The sequence below is a fragment of the Neodiprion lecontei genome, chromosome 6 (genome assembly GCF_021901455.1).
Source record: "Neodiprion lecontei isolate iyNeoLeco1 chromosome 6, iyNeoLeco1.1, whole genome shotgun sequence".
Lineage (NCBI taxonomy): Eukaryota > Metazoa > Arthropoda > Insecta > Hymenoptera > Diprionidae > Neodiprion > Neodiprion lecontei.
Window position 1 is genome coordinate 25,619,003 of NC_060265.1, and position 20,154 is coordinate 25,639,156.

Consider the following 20,154-nt stretch of genomic DNA (forward strand, 5'->3'; position numbering starts at 1 on the left):
ACTTGAAACTATGTAATTTCAAGAATTTTTCATTCTATGCAAAATGGGACAAGAGTAATCAGGCAATCCTTTTCAGTTACATAGGACACGAGTGCTTGGATGAGAGTTTACTGCACATTTGTGAGATCGTTGAATCCAAGTTCCAAGAATGTAATAACCCAAGTAGAATCTGCGGTGAGAAAGACTTGGTGACAAACGTACCTACTTCTAGCAGAGAATTGAAATATGATAAACTTCCTGTAAAAGAAACTGATGGCACAGTTAATAAGCCATTGGAAATATCAGAACAGAATTACGAATTTTATGCAAATCAGTTAGCAAATGGGGTATTTTTGCACAACAAGAAGCCGTTTTTTCAAAAGGCACCTAATTGGTTCAAGATCGAGCCAGCCAAACAAGTTACTGTTTTTCCAGTATCTACAACATGCAGTCTAAAATCCAAAAGCAAAAGTTCGTGCGTGATTCAACAACACTGTGAAACAACTAATACTGGAGTGGTCGAAATTAATAATAGAGATCATCAAACCAGCAATATGCAAGTCCAAGAAGGACCCAGAGTGGATATTCGCGGTGGATTGACAATTCAAGCCATTGAAAACATTCATATATCACCAAAGTCCTCGTCGGTACCAATTTATAATAACACAGCTTCGTACTGCTATCAGTATGAGGCATCATCAAAGTCAAGTTTCGTCGATTCAAACAGAACTTGTGTAGATGGTCATAGTACAACTAACTCAAATGCAAGGACTACGCACGATACTGGGAAAGATGTCCAAAAATCAGTAAATCCAGACAATGATGACAATGTTGGCAGTAATGTTCCACAGGATCAAACTAAATCTAGTCACGCAAACAAAGATACGACCGATACGTGGAAAACTTTCATTACTAATACTACTAATGTTAATAATAATGATAATAATGAGAATGAAAATCGCAGCCAATTGGACTTGAGCAGTACCAAAAACAGAGTATCCATTGACAGCGCACTTGTTGAAAATGTTAAGCTGAAAATCTCACCAACCAATAATGAAAAAGTAACTGCACCGAAAACAACAAATGAGCTGGTATATGGTTTGAAAGAAAACGGAAATTTAAAAAAGTCCGTCAGTATAAATTTAACTCCAGTTACAACTCCTTTCTATCAGGAAGTTCCCATAACAGACTCAGAGTTTAAAACGGATAATGAGCAAAAAGAGACAGAACCGCCGTATGTTTCCCAGGATCACGTCGAGATATTGTCAAATTTGGAACTCACTCACATACGTTCGGATAAAAATTATACACAACGTACGCAAATCTGTACTGACGAATGTGAGACTGGTTCATGTTCAAGGAAATGCGAGAGCGATGTTGTACATAGGGAAAAACAAAGGTTGAAAGAGGCGTTAGAAACAATAGCCAATATACAGAAGATCAGGTTTGATGTAAAAGATACCGGTATTGTTCCATCAGAGTGCACACAGATATGCAAGGATAAAAACCGTTGTATCGCAGATGAAGGTGTTCTTGAACCAAAATCAATAATGGAACCTGAAAAATTCAAAGTAGCATTGGAGAAGCTTTGCACCTTTAATCAGAATGCTAGTTCTAAAATATCTACTGACTCTAAGATTTGTCAAGAGGCGATTGATGATTTTGTTAAAATGTTTTATGGTTCAGATGGTCAGTCCAAGTTTGCACAGGATAATCATAAACCTTCGGGTTCAAGTTCACAAAATAAGCATGGACCTTCAAAACAAAATGAACGTAATACTAATAATAAGATAACTAAGAATATTAGAGCTGAAGCAAACAACGAAGAGACTGTGACAGCTCCAAAACAGATGAAATTAATTCCTGAGCAAAAACAGATAAAGAATCGTCAAGTAACAAATAAAAATAACAAACCCAAAACTACAACAACAAATGGAGATCCACCAACATTGAAAATCAAAACCAGTCGACCAAAAACATTCACTAAAGATGCCAAGTCTCTGGCACCCCACAGTCAATTCCCAAAAGACAATACTTCTGAACAGGAAAAAATCCCATTGAACTTGACTTCTAAACAACAGCAAGTTAGTCTGGAAAATTTGAATTTACCAGAACCTTGTGTGTCAGATGTTGATGCGATTTTGAATATGTACCGAGAATCCATGGCAGCCATTTGCCAAGGTACCGAAAAATTGTCGCAACTAATATCACATCATATAATGAAAAATGCCCGATCTTCTTCCGATCAGATTTCATCTCCACCTGTTGTCGGTGAGATATATGAAGAGAGTTCTATCAAATCTACATCCAATTTGGTATCTTCTAGCTCGAAGAAAACGTCACCACCGTTTCATTCTGCTCAAGAAACATTTTCTACAGACCAATTCCCCATCCGAATTATGCCGTGCTCTAATAAAATACGAACTACGAAAATACACCAACAAATAAAGGGAAAGGATAATATTCCAGAACACGAAGATTCGCCCAATCTTTCATTACGGGATGATACAGAAAGTAGCAGTGAAAATAATTCAGTTTGTACCGACCAGAAGTCAGCAAGAAATGAACGTGAAACGGCATGTAATAGAAATCTTATAAAACAGCGAAATCTATCGGACGTCATTGAAGAAAGTAGTTCTGTACATTTTGATGTTGTAGACGATGCAAGTAATTCTCAAATAATAACAACTGCCCAACCTGAAATTTCAATGAATAACAGTCCACAATTTGCACCAGCACAGCACAGAGTTGCAAAAAATAAACGAAAACCAGGTGCGACCCAATTTATGGATGTTCAATATTGTATAACTGAACCACTTGAAGCACCAATGTCGATTGGAACGACATTACATAAGAAGAGCTCGCTATCGCAGTCTGCCTTAAGAAGCCCATTTTCTGCATATTTAAATTTAGAAAGTGCTTGCGATAAAGATGCAAAGCTACATCGCCACTCTAATTATGATATTCATAGCGATCGGACTTCAGACATTAATTTGTATAAGTGTCCAGTATTAATATCTGGATATAGTGATAACTTCAAGGTATCGGATAATCATCCAGATGACAAGTTGATGGTGGAAGGAGGTGTTGCACACACCAAACAAGTAGAGCTGCAAGTATTCAACAAAATTCTTGATGCTATGAAAAATTCTTCGCATTTTATGAATCGGTTTGTCATTTCTATTTTGAATGGAATGGAAATTCACTCTATTAACGACATAGTGAGAAACTTGGAAGATGCGGCAGTGCATCCTAATATCATTGAGCAGCTTTTGATAATACTGAGAGAACGAAGCAGAGATAATTCTTCGACTGGGGATATACCAGACTTTGTACAGACCCATGATACAATCAATGATTTAAAAAATTCTATTGGCTGCAAAGGTGCTATGGCAGCATCAAATATAGATACCGATAGTAGAAATGATGACCCAGCTGCTCTGCATTATAGTCCTAATCAGGTAAATAAGAGCTGGGATCCAGCAGAGCGAGAGACAAATTTGAAGTTAAACGTTAATGAATATTATGCGTATTCACATGATAGTGCCAATAGCCACGTTGATAAAGCTCTTGAAGTTGAATTACAAAACCAACCAGTGAGCAACGAAAATACTAAGAACGATCGGGTGAAAATACCTGGCTCAATTCTGGAAAATAAATCTTGTGTATCTGAACCATCATTAGGCATAACTTGCAATAGTTCAAGTCAGAAAAGATTGTCTGAAATTGGAGCAGAGTTACAAGACGATTACCAAAGAGTAGAAGTAAAATCTTTGGGCAAAGAGACTTGCTGTACTAATGAAATCACACCAAAGAATAAAAGTGATCCGCACGATATTATGGAAAACTCAACTTCTGTTAATACAGTTTCAAAAAAACACGATAGCGATAACTGCACCGACAAGGATATTAGCTTCTTAATCCCGTACGATAATGAATCGAATAGCAATCTATCCGATGTGGGAGATTTTACTAGCATTACTTTGAACAATGAATCAACAGGTAAAACTATGGGAATGCAAATAAAAAGAAACTGCCAAAATGGTTTATGCACCAATTCTCCATCCCAAGGGATGCGGACAAAAATGAATTCGAATGCAGGTGCTACACAGTCGTCAACAGTGACTAATAAGACTAAAACAACGTTGAAAAGGTCTGATGATCTAATAACGGCTAGTACAAATTCAAGTGGAAATCGTCAAATGAATGATAGAAATATCATGTGTAAATGTAAAACATGCGACAGCCATGAAGTTTCAAAAACAGAGACACGTCATGTCGTCAGTCAATCATTGGTAAACCCAGTTAATAAACTAGCTGTTTCGCAAATTCAAGCCAATTACAATCACGATCAAATAATGGATTTACAACCAAAGACTGCTCGCAATAATCCAAACTTGATGATTGTAACAAATGCAGGAACAAGCAATAAAAGGTAAGGGTATTACATGCTTTGTTGAATGAATACTATATGTAAGCAAACGCCTCGTGTTGTTCCGACAAATTACTGACTTTATCTGTTGCAGGTCCAAACCATCAAAATTAGCTGTCACCTCAAAAAGTGTAAGTAGACATGGTTTCGATTCATCTCTTATATGATTAGATGTAAGCGAATTATATTCAATGATCGGTGTGGCAAACATTTTGATTGATAGTCTGTCATGTACAATAAATCTCGAATTTTTTTAGTTAAGATGAAATTAAACATTACTTATAAATTTATTGATATTTATTCACAGCATATGAAAAAAGCGGTAGATTCAAGTAGAACAAACAGCAAGAAATCGAATTCGTTCAAAAAGAAAGTTAAAGGGGATAAAAAAGTATCTCGTGATATTAAAAAAGGTTCAAGAAAGTGCGTTGAAAAGACACAAAGTAGCGATTCAGAGAAATCTAATTCGAAAAATGATTGTGCCTTGTGTATACAACTTGTTGGAACGTGCAATTGCCTTGATTGTACGAATTGCGTGATAAATTGCACAAGATGTAAGGAAATAATGATGAAAAGGAATATCGAGAAAGAAAAGCTATCCAAAAGTGCATTGTCCCCGCGTCATGAGAATTGTTTTAAATTCCTGGAACAAAACGCTGATAAACTTACGTTCTCAACGATACCGAATTCTGCCCTAAAAGAATTATCTCCTATGCCATTAGAATCAAACAAGAAAGCTAATGTTAAAAACAGAGATTATTGTCAAGGAATACAAAAAATGAACGAAAACCTGACTGACCAAAAAGATGCAGTTCCGAAGATGCGGCAATCAAAATTAAAGCCACACTCTAGCATGTTGAGTTGTTTCAATAACAACAATGGGTCAATTAATTGCAAAACAACAGCAATTAAAAAAATTTTACAAGATGCTGCTTCCACTGCAGGTAATTCAAAAGTGGAAGATAAAGTGCAGAATACAGAAAACATCATACCACACGTCACCATATGCAAGAGTACAGAAATGTACGACATGGGAAAATATAGAAGCCTCATTCCATGTAAAGCTACAGAATCTTTGTGTACAGGAGAAACAATTGCTCAAGAACCGAGAGGGCTTTTACCAAGAAAGTTAGATAAGCATACAGAAATTGATAGAGTCAATGGACCAATAGATAAAACAACAAGCACAATAGAATCCAGTAAGCATGATTTGGCGACACGGAATTCAACAGAAAACTATAGAATTACCAACTGTGAGAGAACGGGTAATATAAACTGTACAGTTATGACATCCACAGAAATAAAAGATTTTTCGACAAAGGAATTGCAAACGTTAACGACACATAATGATTCTCACAAACATGAAGCTATTCACTTGAGGACTGATCCAGAAGTAGGAGTAGTTTCAGTACCAAAAGCATGTGAAAAACTGTTCGACGATGCCACTATTATAGTGCTTCAACCATTAAATGAATTGGACCATACATTTTTTATTGCAAAACCAAATTGTTTAGAGCAGAATATAATTAAAGAAAAATTAAATAAGAATTTTAACACTAAAAACACCGGCATAACCGATCGAAACCATCTTTCAGTTTGCAATCTCAGTCAGCAAGAAAAGCAGTCTCAAGAAGATTTAATCCAATCAAACTACAATATTGCTCAACATGTCAATTGTGTTGACAAAAGTATTGGCAAAGATATTGAACTTACTAATGCCAGAAGTGGTTCGAATCGTGTTAAACATCAAGATCGTCAAATTAATTACCCAGGTGATAGGGTGCAGAATTCAACTAGTAATAGACAATCAAGTGTGGCATTTGCTCCAACATACGAAAGAAGTTCCATGACTCGCTTCTGTGAGAAATTGCACGAATGCGAAGATTTGTGCACAAATGATAGCGATTGTCTTGAAATATGTCCTCAGTCATCACCAAAATCATACGATTCAAGGTTTCGTTGTCAACAAGATTGTCCAAATGAGGAAATCTGTCATAAAATTTGTTCGCAGGACCCTCATTGTGAACAATCGTTGCAAACCAATTCAGTTAACATTAATGCCATATTGGAAAAATTTATAACAGGTTAGATGTTTTGCAATTATAAATATATTATAAGTTTATTTGCTTCATTTCGATTATTGAATAAGTCAGTTTTGAAAAAATGAATACCACAATGCTAATATATGATTTTGTATAATTATTTCACTATTGTACCGCGCCTACTTCAATAACTTGCTATTTGTGCGTCAAGTGTATAATTATATTCTTTGTTCCCACATGATTAGAAAATAACATGCCATATGTGAGACTGCCAATTGTTAAACCACTTCTTCAAGAATTGAAGAAAGTCAAGGATTGCTTAAGAGTGGAAATAGAAAAACTAGAAATAATATATGAAGATTCAGAGTCGCATACTGATTTCGGCCAGGCTAAAAAAGAAAATGGAGGCAAACTGGTCGAAGGAGCTAGGCCGAGTACGAATTATATTTTTTTTCTGGAAGGATTTTCTGGAAGTTATATAACTATACGATTGATCGATTATGGTTGTGTGAAAAACTAAAAGAGAGTATTTCTAACTCAAGTTTCTAAATATTTTCTAGGATATAGTACAAATGACCCTCATCAAGATAGTGTACAATACGAAGAACCGGATGAAAAGTTACAATGCATAATTAAGAATAGAAAGAGCCTTAGTGTTCCAAATGTTGTACGAGATGTTGCTGACATGCATCCATCTACAAAATTAGAGCGCTTGAAAATAAGACCTGCAGATCCCCTTGTCTCTGGAAATTTCAGTAAATCAGAATCAGACAGAAGATATTCAGTTTTCAATAAACAAAATACTGCGTCATCAATTGATTTGAATGATCCAAAAACGAGAGAATATTTAGCATCTCTGAAACATAGCCGCGAAAGAGAAGAATCATCATCAGATCATTCAATGGACACATTGCAATCAACAGTAATGAACACTGCTCAAAAAACGCCAACACCAGGAAGATCCAATGATAAGCATGTATCCAAGTTGCATAACAGTAGACGAGGTATGGATGCCGATGCTGTTTGTTCAAAAATATTGAATGAAAGGCCAGGCGAGCATGATGACAATTTAACCAAATCATTTGAAAGTTGCGATTTAGAGCCTGGTGAATTTTTACATGTGCGATCACCATTAGACGAACCTATGCTTTTTTGTTTGGATTATAGAGTAGTTGACACGGAAAATCCAAAATTGTTGCGCAACCTAACAAAGTTCAGCAACCGTGATGATAAAAGTGGTTTAGCTACAAACGCACATAATACAATTACACCAACAACACAGCCACAACCTAAATCTCTTGAAAATGAGTCCGAATCTGGTTTTAATTCTGCAAAAATGCTTTATGCAGTAATGCAAGATAAAGATGATGAAAATCAATCTATCGGTAAGTCTGATAGCGTCTATGCTGTTAGATCGAAGCCCTTCAAAAATGTGGCCAACGGAATTGTAGAAAAAATTATTGATAAAGATGAAAATGTAATGATACAAAATAAGTCGAATCCTGAGAGCTCAATAAGTATGAGTACTGATGACGGGTTCACGGATAAAAATCTACCAAATTTCCCAGACAAGGAAAGCGATACAGTTAAGACATGCAATTTATATTCAGCTACTGAAAATTGCGAGTCTTTGGTGACAAATAGATGCGTTAATTTGATGAGTGAAAAAAATAGCTGTGCAATTATTAGTAGGAATAAAAAAAACGGACATGCAGGGAAATGTTCTGACTTTCAACATTCTGATGGTGCTGAATGCAGCAATAGACCAGAGATCATTGACCATTTTCTAGGCAAAACTAAGCTTGAAGACATGAAGATAAGGTATATCAATGATGAATATGACGTAGTATCTAAAGAATGTCAACAATTTAGAGACCATTCTGAAGAGCTGTACTCAAAGTCCAATCTCACATCACAAATTGCCCTAGAATTGGAGAGCAGTGACATTATAAAGAATCGGCAGATTTTAAGGAAAAATGCACATGAGAAAAAAAATTTGGTCATTTATGATAAAACCGCCAGTAAACAATGGGTACTTTGACAATCTATTCAAAAATATATTCTGTTGGATTTTAATAGTATAGCAATTAATATTGTATTCAGTCCATGCCTAATACTGTCATTGTATAATTATAAAAACATTTACCCTTGAAAAGGATCACTGTTAAAAGTCCTCAATATCATTTTGAAGTAAAGTTAATAGAATCTTATTCACAATTACAGAATCAAGATTCATTTGACACATATTCCGAAGGTGAAATCAATTGGCCGAGCTCGTGCTCGTATTCTATGGGTGAAGTCAGAATCTCTACACCGAGTTGTACAACCAAAGGCAGAACTTTCAAAGATCCAGAAGGTTTGACGATACTTGTGACCAAGAGCATTCTCGACTCAACATACGCTACATGCAAGGTAATATTAGAAAATATAATCTATATGTTCTACATTTTTTCAAACCGTTTATCTTGCTAGTATTCTGATATGGTTAATTTCTTTGCATCTCTCCCATAATGTCCTTTAAAACGTTGTAAGGGTTCATTTACAACTATAAGTGTGTAAATATTATAATTTGGTATAGCGGTAACCATATATTTGTTTGTTTCAGTCACCAGGAGAAATTGTGACGGAGATTAAAGACATGGAAACGGATGTTTCCTCCAGTATATCATAGATCACAATGCATGGCTAGATGAGCTATTAGAATAGATTGTAATGGTACTTTCTGAGACTGCACGTAGTAAAAATGAACCTTGTATTCATCATATTATGAAAATGTAATACCTCAATAGTAAACCGTCGATAGATTGTGTAAGTTAAGTGTGCAAAATTTGAGCTAGATATAAATTATCAACACTGTATTATATACCTCTTATTCTTTGTCTAAACGTAGTCATTGGCTAAAGATTAAATTCTTTCGTCAACGATGTAGTTCTCTGTAAACTGTTCATACCACCGATTGTAGGAAACAGTATAATAAAATTATTTAACTTCTGAAATTATTCTTTTCGATATATTTATTTATATTCAGGTAAGAGTTCTGTTTATGAAATTATAAATTGTTCCGAGAACTCAAAATATTGTACTTATTTTTCAAAGTTATCAGTGTCTCCGATCGCGTTGGAATGTCCGATAAACAAGCGTGAGTAAATGGAAGTTCTAATTATGGACATTTGACATCACCTAACCTAACCTGTTAGTTACAAAGGCATGGCACCACTTGTTAAACATTCCATGTGTTGTGATTTGTGCTATCTAAGGATATCCAGTATCGTAAAATAAATGCGATAAATGTTTCAGACGACCCGGTAGGCGTACAATAAAATGAGGTAAACTTACAAAGCCTGTAGCCAGATTGGAAGTATAATTCAGGTATACATACGGCGTTATTGAAAATGTGCGACGACCGTAAAGTCATTGGTTTTTGGATATCCGAAAAGAAACGTCAGAAATTAAACTGGTCTGAGTTTGAGAGAGTATGTGCCAAGAATGGATTCACATTGAGAATGGTAAGCAGTCGACACATTTTCGTCGGTAAATTATAAATTAAAGTTAAAAGTCTCCAAATTTGCAGGTTAGAATCCTGTTTACAATTTTTGACAATCCGAAATGATAACAAGTCCCCTATGATTAATTTCTAGGTTGATCTTAACCCAAATATCAAGAATCAGGGACGCGTGGATGTTTTCGTGCATAAATTAACAAACACTCTTGCAATAGCTGAACATGGCGACCAAAATGTGAGTCACTCATAATCCTGCGACGTATCATATCGTAGAAGAATTTTGTCGTTGCCCAGAAATGAAAAATATTTTACTGCATACAAAGTATAGTGGTGCAGAATTTCTATATCGTCATCGGAACGTTGAACGCACAGTATTAAATAACAAAAATTTATTCAAAATCAGAGTTCCACTTTGTAGCTTTTTCTTGTTAAGAAATTTGTGCATTATTTTTCATTTTCAAATTCCACGGAAAGAATCGATGACTAAATTCTTAATTAACGAATTTTTCATAAAAGGCAAAGACGATCATCTCAAGGATACAAGAATTCATTAAGAAACGTTCAGAAATGATCGTAATAGATCCTCTGGAAAATGTGAACAATTTACAGAACAGGCATAAGTGCTATAAAATAATGAGAAACGCTCTACAACACAATGGTAACACATATAGAAATTTTATTACCGTTAACTTATCATTGTTAAGCATAGCTCTTTTCTGTTTTTATAGAAGTTCATTACTCTGTAAATTTACACTACCATTCATGTACTATGTAACTTATATCTCAGGCGATTAATTCTTTTTTAACCTGCTCATCTTTTTTCAGATGTATTTGCACCAAATTTCGTTGAGTTCAAATCCACAAATATTGAAGAAAATCTGATCCTTTTGAAAAGGAAAAACGTCAAATTTCCATTCTTGTGCAAACCTTTACTTGCACAAGGTTCAACGGATGCACATAAAGTCTGTAAAAATACTATTTACCCTGCGTTCTTATCAGGCACAAGTAATCGTGTTTTGAGTCAGCATTAAGACGATATGTGTATTTCATACTTTTCTAGATGATGGTGATATTCAACAAAGATGGCCTGGAAGATTGCCAGGTTCCTTGCGTCGCGCAAGATTTCATTAACCATAATGCCATTTTGTACAAACTATATGTAGTCGGAGATAAATTTCACGTAGTTGAACGTCCTAGTCTGAAAAACTTTTATACAAAAGACTGTTTGACATCGAATACAATTTTCTTTAACTCTTCTGACATTTCTAAATGTGATTCAAATTCTAAATTGTCAATTATATCGGATGAAGACAAAAATCTTACAGTCAAACCAAATTTTGAAACCTTTCAATGGATTGTCAGAACTATTAACAAGGCTTTTGGTCTTACTTTGATAGGAATTGATGTGGTTATCGAAAACCATACTAAAAAGTATGCAATAATAGATGTTAATATTTTCCCAAGCTATGATGGGTACCCACATTTTTATGAGCAGCTCATCGAATGCATAAAGAAACTAATTGATCAAAAGGTAGCGAGACTAAATAGTAACTCCAACTCAAACAAGTGCCTCAGCGATGACTTAGACTCAGGTTTTGAGAGCGATGAAAAAAAACGGAGTCTCAAGGAATTACGACTTTCTAATGATACTAAGAATGATTCTTCGGCCATACCGTAGTTCGTTCGCTGCACGAAGTTTTTTTTATAGCCCATGTACATTTGTATGTCATGTACAGAACCAGGAAAAGGACTTGACACGCTACAATTTTAAGACAAAATGAAAACTCCGATGATCTATACTTACATACATCAATAATCCGTAAATTACAGATAATATATAAATATCAGTAATACGTTTTATATAAACATTGTGCTCGTGTAAAAATTGTACAAGTTTTTAAACTTAGCACAAGTTGCCTGATTTATAAAATAACGTTCCGTTCACTTAACATTACAGAGTTCTCAGGAAATATTTCGCGGCAATGACTCGTGAAACTGTAAAATTTTTATGAGATTAATATCGTAAGCTTTGTTTTACATACGTTGCTGATATGTAGTTTGGTCAAACATAGCTTGACCATCTACAGTTTTTTTACGTTGCATTTTATTTTGCACTAATAAACTCGTGAAGTTCCTCAAAAATGGTGCTTTTGCATCAGCTACATATTATTGTAGTCAACAATACAGATTTTTTTCAACTGGTGCCAAAACTAAATCTATTTTAAAGTTATTTCGCTTTGTTAAAAAGAGGGGACTTTCATATTATGTCGGCGCAGTATAGGATTATCACAAGATGTAAGAAATATGGCCAACCATAAATGGATAATCTGAAACTTGTTTGAACCACTATTTACATGACCTCAAACAATTTATATACATTGATTGTTCGAATAACCAATTAATTTATGTTGGAAATTAAGCGAAAGGTACGAGTGCGAATGTTTTTTTATATGTGTCAAATACCATATTGGTATGTTGTATATGAAATTCATGAATCTTTGAGTCGTGCTCAGCATTTCTCTGTTTCAGATACGAGAAGTAGGGAACACTATTATTGTATTATAGTATTTCGTCATGTACTGATAAATTTTGATAATACGTACGAATAAATGTAATTTAAATGATTTTTAAGAATGAAAACTTATGGATTTGAATATTGTCTATGACTATCTTCACTAAAACTGTACACGAAAAATACGATCCCTTGCTCATAATATGTATAGATTCGGGTGGCAGACAGGAAATCACATTGAAACGTACAGGGGCATAGAAAATTTGAATGCAAATTTTGAGGTTTCAGTAACGTTTTCTGAAACGTAAAAACAATTTGATACGGGAATTTTCTATGGTGAATTACACACTTGAACATACCAAAAATTGTTACTTTCGAAATACATTTTATTGCAAGATTCACAATCAGTTGAAAAATTTACAATGAGATAAAAAATCGTAAACGATTTGATTGGGTTAACTCGGCGTGGTTTCTGACAATACTGTGGTACCATTTGAAACCGTATCTTGGGTAGCTTCTTTTTGTTTTTTCCATGCTTTTGCAGAAGCCAATAGTTTGAGATTAGGCCTCTGAGACTCGTCTTCTGGAAAAACAAAATCAAATACCTCCTCCCAACCTTCTTCTGCCTGTAAAAAACAATTATTGTGTAGTATAAAGTTCAGCTTATTACTAAATAAGGATTATATTCAACTGTTTGCATCTAATGAGAACCATTATTCTTTCTCGAAAAATAAGTAACGCGCTTACTCCATCATCTCCAACGATTCGTCTGCGTCTTTTGATTCTCCGTGGCATTTTATCCATAATTTTCGCCTGACTATCTTCGTCACCTTTTTCAGTTTCAAAGTCTCGCCATGCTTCCAAAAGCAATGCACGACTTTCTTTATCTCCATTTGTCCGCAGTGCATCATTACCTCGCTCAAAGACACGTCGTGCCAATGCTATGTTATCCGGACCATCGTCTGTCACATAATTTCCCAATTCAAACTTGGCATACGCTATCCATACCTGTCAAAACAAAGATTGTCAAGCATTTAACCAAGTACCAGGAAATTTAAATTCTCGTTGCTGCTTATCATTGTTTAATAAAATACATTCATATAAATAAGAACTTACTTTAACGTGCATTGTACGTTCCAAAAGTCTCTCAAATAGTTGTCTTGCATTTTCTGTTTCTTCTTGAGATATTTCGAAATCTATGTATGATTTCCATAATAGTTCTGGCATGTCCAATCTATTTTGGAGAACAATTAGCGGATTATAGCATTTGTCAAAATATGAAACACTATGTGATCGCATGAAAAATAAATAGATATATATTGTGGATTGCTATGTGACAATACTGTAATTACATGACATACCTCGGTTGAGTGACTGCTAATTCATAAATTGCCCGGGCTCGATCAACATCACCCAGAAGAGTCTCAAGTTCTGCAAACTGAAACAAATACTTCAAATTAATTAATCAAGCACTTGTTTTGCTGAACGTCGTGCTAAAGGAGAAATAGGAATACAAACCTTCATCCAAGTAGTGCAATTCTCTGGGCCAAATTCAAGAAACTTCTGGTATAATATTCTGCATCTATCGAACTCTCGAAGTTGAATTTCCAAATCTATGTAGCCTCGAAATAGTTTATCTCTTGGAGACATACCCAGAGCCATACCCTGTTGAAGAAAGATAACTATAAGAAAAATAAACTCCGATTAGATTCATAATAAAATACTCGTAATAAAATTTTTCACTTACTAGCATTTTTCTTGCTACTTGTAAATTTTTTTGTCTGATTTCAAAGTGGGCATAAAGCAGCCATATTTTTGAGAATGTGAACTGCTTGTGTGGGATTAATTCAAGACAGGCTCTGTATACTTGACGACATCTTTCTATATCCTCAGTTTCGAGTTCTTCAAACAATGCGTAATTTATCCACAAGTAAATATATCTTCGCCAATATTGTTTTTCCTGTGCATATTAATAAAAAGTTGTAGTCTAAACCAAGTACTTGAGTGTTAAAAATAATGTTTCATGTTCAATGTTGAATTCACCTTTGTGGGCGGTACATTAGCTATTGCACGTTCATAAGTTTCCCTGACAAGGTCTATATCAGTTTCAGACTCAACTAATCGTAAATAATCAAACCACGCGTCATAATTAGATGGATTCTCTTTGACCTCCTGTTCATACTGATGCTTTCTTTTACTCACAATGACATCTTCAATACCTGTACATTCATTAATAGTTAAAAATCTACCGTAATTATTTTTCATGTAAAATTCCTCAATTGACTGAGTTCTCTAAAAGCATATGGAAAATTATAAAAAAAAAAAAATAAAATATTACCTGATCGATCACCATATTTCTTTTCATGTATCGTGTAAGCTTTGTATACTTCTTGAGTTCGATCTTTTGGAATGTGGTCCAAAGCATACTTATATATGACTCGCGCACGATCATGCTGAAAGTTGCAAAAATTTGAATTTACATCGTTTGATGTGAATTTTTCTGATTATTTCTACAGACCACTCTTGACATATCGCCAAGTCAAATTCAGATAACTCAAATCTTACCTCTCTCTGACCTTCCTCAAACCTAGCAAAAGCAACGAACAGTTTTTCATCTAAACTTTCGTCGCCATAGAAAGTGACTGCACGTTCGAATACATTACGAGCACCGTTTAAGAAGCCATGAGTCTCTTCAAACCTAGCATATTTTATCCAATGCTTTACATCGGGATGTACCATAACAAAACGTTCATAAATATAACGTGCTCGGTCTATTTCTTTGTATCGTAACTCAAATTTTATATAAGTTTGCCAGGCCTGTTCATCAGGTTCCCATTCCATCCAACGTTCGAACACTTGGCGGGCTCCTAAGGATGAAATAAAATCCAATCTGGTTACCCAAATGCACAGTGATACATTTCTTTATCAAATTTAATCTAGTTATTTCTCTGCGTATGCTGATTATAAGCTTCAAGACATTACCTGCAATATTTTCCAGCATTTCTTCCATGTATGTATATTTGTACCAGAATTGATTTGCTCTTGGCAGAATCGTCACAGCGCGGTCCCATAAATTCCTGGCATGGTTTACCTGCCGATTCCGCATTTCCATTTCTGTATACTTTAACCATAGTGTTATATTTCGATGATCTACGTCCAGTGCACGCTCGTATATTGATCTGAAATGTAAACATACAGGTTTAAAAATAATTTTTGTAACCATTAGCATTTCACCATATATCACATGAATGTTTTAAACGACTAATGTGTTATAGCTTACCGTGCTCTCTGTATCTGCTTCTGACTTTCTTCCCATTGTGCGTATTTTATCCAGTTGGATATTACCGTACGATTCTTTCGTATATTGTCCTCGAATGCTTTCCGTTTGCGATGCTGGTAATCGGCCAACTCATGTGGATCGGAGATTTTTTGTTTTGGTGGCTTTATGAACATGAAAAAGTAAATTATTAATTTATTTGATCAACTTTTTTTAATCAAGGGTAATTTAACTCAACTTACCGGTGGTAATATTTCCAAGTCTCTTTCCTTGGCCTCCCGGAGCAGCTGTTCAGCGGTGATTTGAATCTCTGCAGGTGCTTTATTTTTTACCTGGATGCATCGGTGATGTACAAAATACACGGTTTAATACATTGACAATTATACGCTTGTGATAGAAAAATGCATCAGAAAATTTTCTAGATGCAGTAAACACTAACCTCTTTCCTAACCTAAAGTCGAAAAATAATAATAGGGAAACTTACCTTTGCCACTTTTGGCATTTTCTGTGGCTTTTCCATGATGAACGTATTAGTTTCACGATATCAATTCAATAGTTATGGCATAAACGTGTTATTATTTCATTATTGTTTGGCAAATTCTTTTCGAGTACACACACTTGCTCCGACAAACGTTGACACGGTCACGAACGATGTAAAAATGTGAGAGCGCGTCCATCATAGAACGTATCGAAAGTACGCAGTTTCTGCTCAGATCACTAAGCGTAAAATTCACGCACTTGATCGCTTAAAAATTTCAAACATAACTTTTCAAGAAGAGTCAACACATTAACGTACCTAATTCACACTCAAGGAGAACTGAATGCTCGTGCTGATTTATTTTCAAAATTGTAATTGCATCACTATTGTTCTGTAGCCCAGGAAAAATAAAGCTTCCCGATGAAAAATCAAACCCCGAAATATTAATTAATTAACACCTGAAGAGTAAAGACTAGAGATATGTGTATAATTACGCTGCATCATGTATGTTCAATTTTTTCGAAATGGCTCTGCCAATATCGTCCATTGTGAAATTGTAATACGTTTATAAAAATCAGATTGAAAAATATATGAGACGGCACATGTAACAGTTTCGCAGAACACGGCTGACAATTGATTATACCGCTCTCGCTAAAGACCGTGGGTAACGAAACGTGTCCAGAAACAAATCTTATTGTTAGATGATAGAATAATTCTTACAAAGATTCGAAATTCGGTCAAATTTCAGTTTGAAATAACACTGCGCTCGATCGTGTCGAACATTTTGACTGCAAAAACTGGGTACAAAAACATCGGGGAATGAGTAAAATAAGTAATTTCGAATCTTACCCGAGTTCACGCCACAACGAGCCAAACTCCAAACGGAAGATTTCAATAGCTGCAGAGCCTTCGCGGTGTCAGTTGCTCGATTATACACCGTAGGAATCTCACCACGTAACGAGTCACAAATACAAAGTAAAACAATGGCAATTTTTTTGCACAATACGTTTTTCACTGGTAACGACGAATACTTTCGATAGGAGTGTTCGCGAAAATTCGACCGTTAAGTTTTTGTGACGTCACCTGAATTGTTTGTCGATCGTCGATTGTTTATCCAGAGATGCCACCGGTCACAGATCCCGCTAGAATCTGATTGCATCTCCTAATTGTGAGTACAAAACTGATGCTTTAATATTCTATAACGCGTATGGAATTAAGAAAAGTAAAACAATGACAAACGTTTTGCACAATACGTCTTTCACTCTGGTAATTATGAATACTTTCGGTAGGAGTGCACGCGAAAATTCGACCGTGAAGTTTTTGTGGCGTCACCTGGATTGTTTGTCGATCGTCGATTGTTTATACAGAGATGGCACCGGTCACAGATCCTGCTAAAATCCGATCTCATCTCCTAATTGTGAGTACAAAACTGATATTTTAATATTCTATAGCGCGTATGGAATCGTGATGAACTTGGATTTTCTTAGTTTAATCAGAGTAAATCCCGGTAAATACATATCCGGACTAAAAACATTTTAAATATAAAAACTCTAAGTAAAAACGTGGAGTACCGAAATTAACTCACAATGAAACGATACAAAAAACTTGTAGTCAATCTTGGTCGTGAAGTCAGACTAGAATGCTGCGTACTGAAACGACCTCAAATTATGATAATATTGACAATATTTTACCGTCAATTCAAAGTGTACAAAGTTTGCTAATAAGAAATTAATGCTGCAGTAATTGTGATTTGCTCAATTTTTATCACTACAGGGGCACTTCGCTATGGTAAATATACTCTTTGTATCATCAACTGGTTTTATGGCATGGCACGGTAGACTGCCAATCGGTAACCGACCCCCATTTACTGTTCAGAATATCTCGAAAATTAGTTGTACGCTATGCCATCTGTATGCACAGATTTTCTGTTCATCAGGATGAATGCAATACAACGTCGATCGCGGCGCCTTCGAGTATTGTGTCGAGATTGTGTGACCAGATAATTTTTGGTCAGAATTCATGAAATAAAATGTTCTTAACAAACTTGTTACTTAAGAAAGCGAAAAGCAAGTAAGTGCATAGACTGATATTGTTTATATTTACTGTTAATTGATCGTATTAGTGATCGGTTGGGAAGTTTATTTATAGGTTAGAATCACTGTTTAATCACTTTACAGTAATTCGTTTATCAACGTCGACCTATTAAAGATCATTTCATTAGTTTCTATGCATTTAGTGTTCTTTTATTCTCATTCTTTATGTCATTTCTGGTGTAATAATTACAGTTGAATTAAAAGGAAAGATGCTAATTTCACTTTAATTTTAGACTCATTATGGTTCAGATGGAAAGCGCTGTAACCGGGCATACGTTTAATAAAATACGTGAAAGACTTGCCGACAAGCTAGAAATACTGCGATTTGATCCACATAGTAAGTGATTTTATTCAATATTCTTAATCCTTTAGTCTTGTAAATTAGTTTGGTCTGTAATAGGCTTTCTTCTTTTTTTCCTTGCTCAGTAATTCCTAGGTTTGTCAGATGAATGATTTGTCGATTTCTTTTATTTCAGTACAACGGATAAGTTTGTACAGAGAAAAAAAGAAGATACGCAGTATGTAATGGTTTTTCTCTGGCGGTTCTCTGGAATATTAAATGTTGTATTAAAGATTGAATTAAAATGTAATATTTAAAATTCGGTGAATTCTGTCATTTCAATCCCACAATGTTGTTTAGAAGTTTCAATTGCAAGACGTTGGCAGACTAAGTAACTTTGTGTAATTTATTTTATTCAAATGTACGTACTACCGAGTAATCTATGTATACATCATATTGAAAACAATATATTCATTTCACTAGACTTGTATATAGATTTTTTATTTACATACACATTACTTTTGGCTTTCAACTCTCAATATATTATATTTTTACTATGAAACAAATTTACTTACAACTAGCTGAAACAGGGAAATGGTTTCGAAAACATTCGTAAAAAAAATATAACAAAATTATGATAACGTAATATATATTACGATAAGTGTTAAACCTAGTTGAAGTACAGATCATCTGTTTGGTTTAGTCACACTCTATATCACGGAAAATAAATTAGCATCTAAAAACATTGGATTTGCTACTGATTATTAATAGTGTTTTTAGCCTGCAGCGTTCTGCTGTATTCTGCAGCATCGGAACAGTAGTTACGTATGTCATCATATGTAAAATTACTGATTCGGTGCTACAGACTAGAGCAGAAGACAATGGAACAATGCAAGCTGAAAACGCTACAAAATGTATCAAGAATTGAACCCTATGTTTACAACACGATGTTGAGAATTTCAAATCATCCAAGAACCCCTGCAACCTGTGTGACTAAACAAAATAATGAAACTGTACCGATTGTGCGATTTATTGTGTGATATTATGAAATTATAAAAGAAAAAGCGAGAGTTAATTGCATACCTTTCATTTCTCACATTTTTTAATTTTTACCAATTTTTAGCCTATTAACATCATGATAATAAATTAGGGAAATCAAAACTGGTAAAAATGTGATAATGCAGATACCAAAAGGTACATAATCTAATTGCTATTTACTAAAATGAAAATGGTTCATATACCAAAATATTAAATAACGATTTAGGCTCTATGAATACTTTTAAATAAAATTCCAAACTAGAAAAAAAAAGAACACAGGCCGTTTTTCAAGGCATGAAGGAACTTGACTTGTGAATAAATCATATTTGTTATTTCATCACATCGCTGAAATTAATCAAATGTAATAGGATACATCTATTTGTCCCAAGCACCTTTGCAGTAACACTAAAACTATGATTAGTTGTTGAAAAAATCATAGTTACAACAGTACGTATGATGTATGTACGTATGATGTATGTTGTTTGTATCTTAAAAGAGGCACGGTATTGTAACATTATTAA

General features: G+C 34.7%; 5 protein-coding genes across 5 annotated transcripts in view; 4 read left to right on the plus strand and 1 right to left on the minus strand.

Annotated features, from left to right (window-relative positions):
• The window catches only part of LOC124295088, a 48,635-nt gene extending 38,872 nt beyond the window's left edge, over positions 1-9,763 (plus strand). The window contains exons 6-14 of the mRNA XM_046743444.1: positions 77-4,414; positions 4,506-4,542; positions 4,719-6,495; positions 6,699-6,887; positions 7,014-8,274; positions 8,677-8,865; positions 9,059-9,481; positions 9,550-9,592; positions 9,751-9,763. Of these exons, the coding sequence (XP_046599400.1) occupies positions 77-4,414; positions 4,506-4,542; positions 4,719-6,495; positions 6,699-6,887; positions 7,014-8,274; positions 8,677-8,815 (7,741 nt within the window). The 3' untranslated portion in view covers positions 8,816-8,865; positions 9,059-9,481; positions 9,550-9,592; positions 9,751-9,763. The remainder of the gene's footprint in view (positions 1-76; positions 4,415-4,505; positions 4,543-4,718; positions 6,496-6,698; positions 6,888-7,013; positions 8,275-8,676; positions 8,866-9,058; positions 9,482-9,549; positions 9,593-9,750) is intronic.
• On the plus strand, positions 9,633-13,059 carry LOC107218311 (inositol-tetrakisphosphate 1-kinase). Its single transcript, XM_015656146.2, has 5 exons — positions 9,633-9,959; positions 10,092-10,190; positions 10,472-10,613; positions 10,781-10,917; positions 11,016-13,059. Exons 1-5 carry the CDS (start codon positions 9,846-9,848, stop codon positions 11,631-11,633), a joined length of 1,110 nt encoding a protein of 369 aa, XP_015511632.1. The 5' UTR covers positions 9,633-9,845; the 3' UTR covers positions 11,634-13,059.
• On the minus strand, positions 12,836-16,442 carry LOC107218286 (protein crooked neck). Its single transcript, XM_015656117.2, has 13 exons — positions 16,229-16,442; positions 15,987-16,076; positions 15,748-15,908; positions 15,450-15,646; positions 15,033-15,334; positions 14,806-14,920; positions 14,511-14,686; positions 14,215-14,427; positions 13,986-14,132; positions 13,829-13,905; positions 13,584-13,701; positions 13,215-13,475; positions 12,836-13,093 (listed from the first exon to the last, which is right to left on the minus strand). The coding sequence occupies exons 1-13, from the start codon at positions 16,262-16,264 to the stop codon at positions 12,923-12,925; spliced, it is 2,064 nt and encodes a 687-aa protein (XP_015511603.1). The 5' UTR covers positions 16,265-16,442; the 3' UTR covers positions 12,836-12,922.
• A 668-nt stretch (positions 16,443-17,110) lies between these two features.
• The window catches only part of LOC124294976, a 77,087-nt gene continuing 74,043 nt past the window's right edge, over positions 17,111-20,154 (plus strand). The window contains exons 1-2 of the mRNA XM_046742775.1: positions 17,111-17,390; positions 17,512-17,639. Of these exons, the coding sequence (XP_046598731.1) occupies positions 17,592-17,639 (48 nt within the window). The 5' untranslated portion in view covers positions 17,111-17,390; positions 17,512-17,591. The remainder of the gene's footprint in view (positions 17,391-17,511; positions 17,640-20,154) is intronic.
• Positions 18,155-19,079, plus strand: LOC107218182 (39S ribosomal protein L33, mitochondrial). Its single transcript, XM_015655972.2, has 3 exons — positions 18,155-18,292; positions 18,549-18,652; positions 18,792-19,079. Exons 1-3 carry the CDS (start codon positions 18,252-18,254, stop codon positions 18,839-18,841), a joined length of 195 nt encoding a protein of 64 aa, XP_015511458.1. The 5' UTR covers positions 18,155-18,251; the 3' UTR covers positions 18,842-19,079.

What these genes read in the sequence shown, in the direction of transcription:
- LOC107218311 (XM_015656146.2), top strand. Translation starts at nt 9,846, where the DNA reads ATGTGCGACGACCGTAAAGTCATTGGTTTTTGGATATCCGAAAAGAAA. An exon ending in CTGAACATGGCGACCAAAAT is followed by an intron (nt 10,191 to 10,471) that starts GTGAGTCACTCA and finishes TTTTCATAAAAG; the next exon opens with GCAAAGACGATCATCTCAAG. An exon ending in GTTCAACGGATGCACATAAA is followed by an intron (nt 10,918 to 11,015) that starts GTCTGTAAAAAT and finishes ATACTTTTCTAG; the next exon opens with ATGATGGTGATATTCAACAA.
- LOC107218286 (XM_015656117.2), bottom strand. Translation starts at nt 16,264, where the DNA reads ATGGAAAAGCCACAGAAAATGCCAAAAGTGGCAAAG. An exon ending in ACTTGGAAATATTACCACCG is followed by an intron (nt 15,909 to 15,986) that starts GTAAGTTGAGTT and finishes ATGTTCATAAAG; the next exon opens with CCACCAAAACAAAAAATCTC. An exon ending in CTAATGTACCGCCCACAAAG is followed by an intron (nt 14,428 to 14,510) that starts GTGAATTCAACA and finishes TAATATGCACAG; the next exon opens with GAAAAACAATATTGGCGAAG.
- LOC107218182 (XM_015655972.2), top strand. Translation starts at nt 18,252, where the DNA reads ATGTTCTTAACAAACTTGTTACTTAAGAAAGCGAAAAGCAA. An exon ending in CTTAAGAAAGCGAAAAGCAA is followed by an intron (nt 18,293 to 18,548) that starts GTAAGTGCATAG and finishes CTTTAATTTTAG; the next exon opens with ACTCATTATGGTTCAGATGG. An exon ending in ACTGCGATTTGATCCACATA is followed by an intron (nt 18,653 to 18,791) that starts GTAAGTGATTTT and finishes CTTTTATTTCAG; the next exon opens with TACAACGGATAAGTTTGTAC.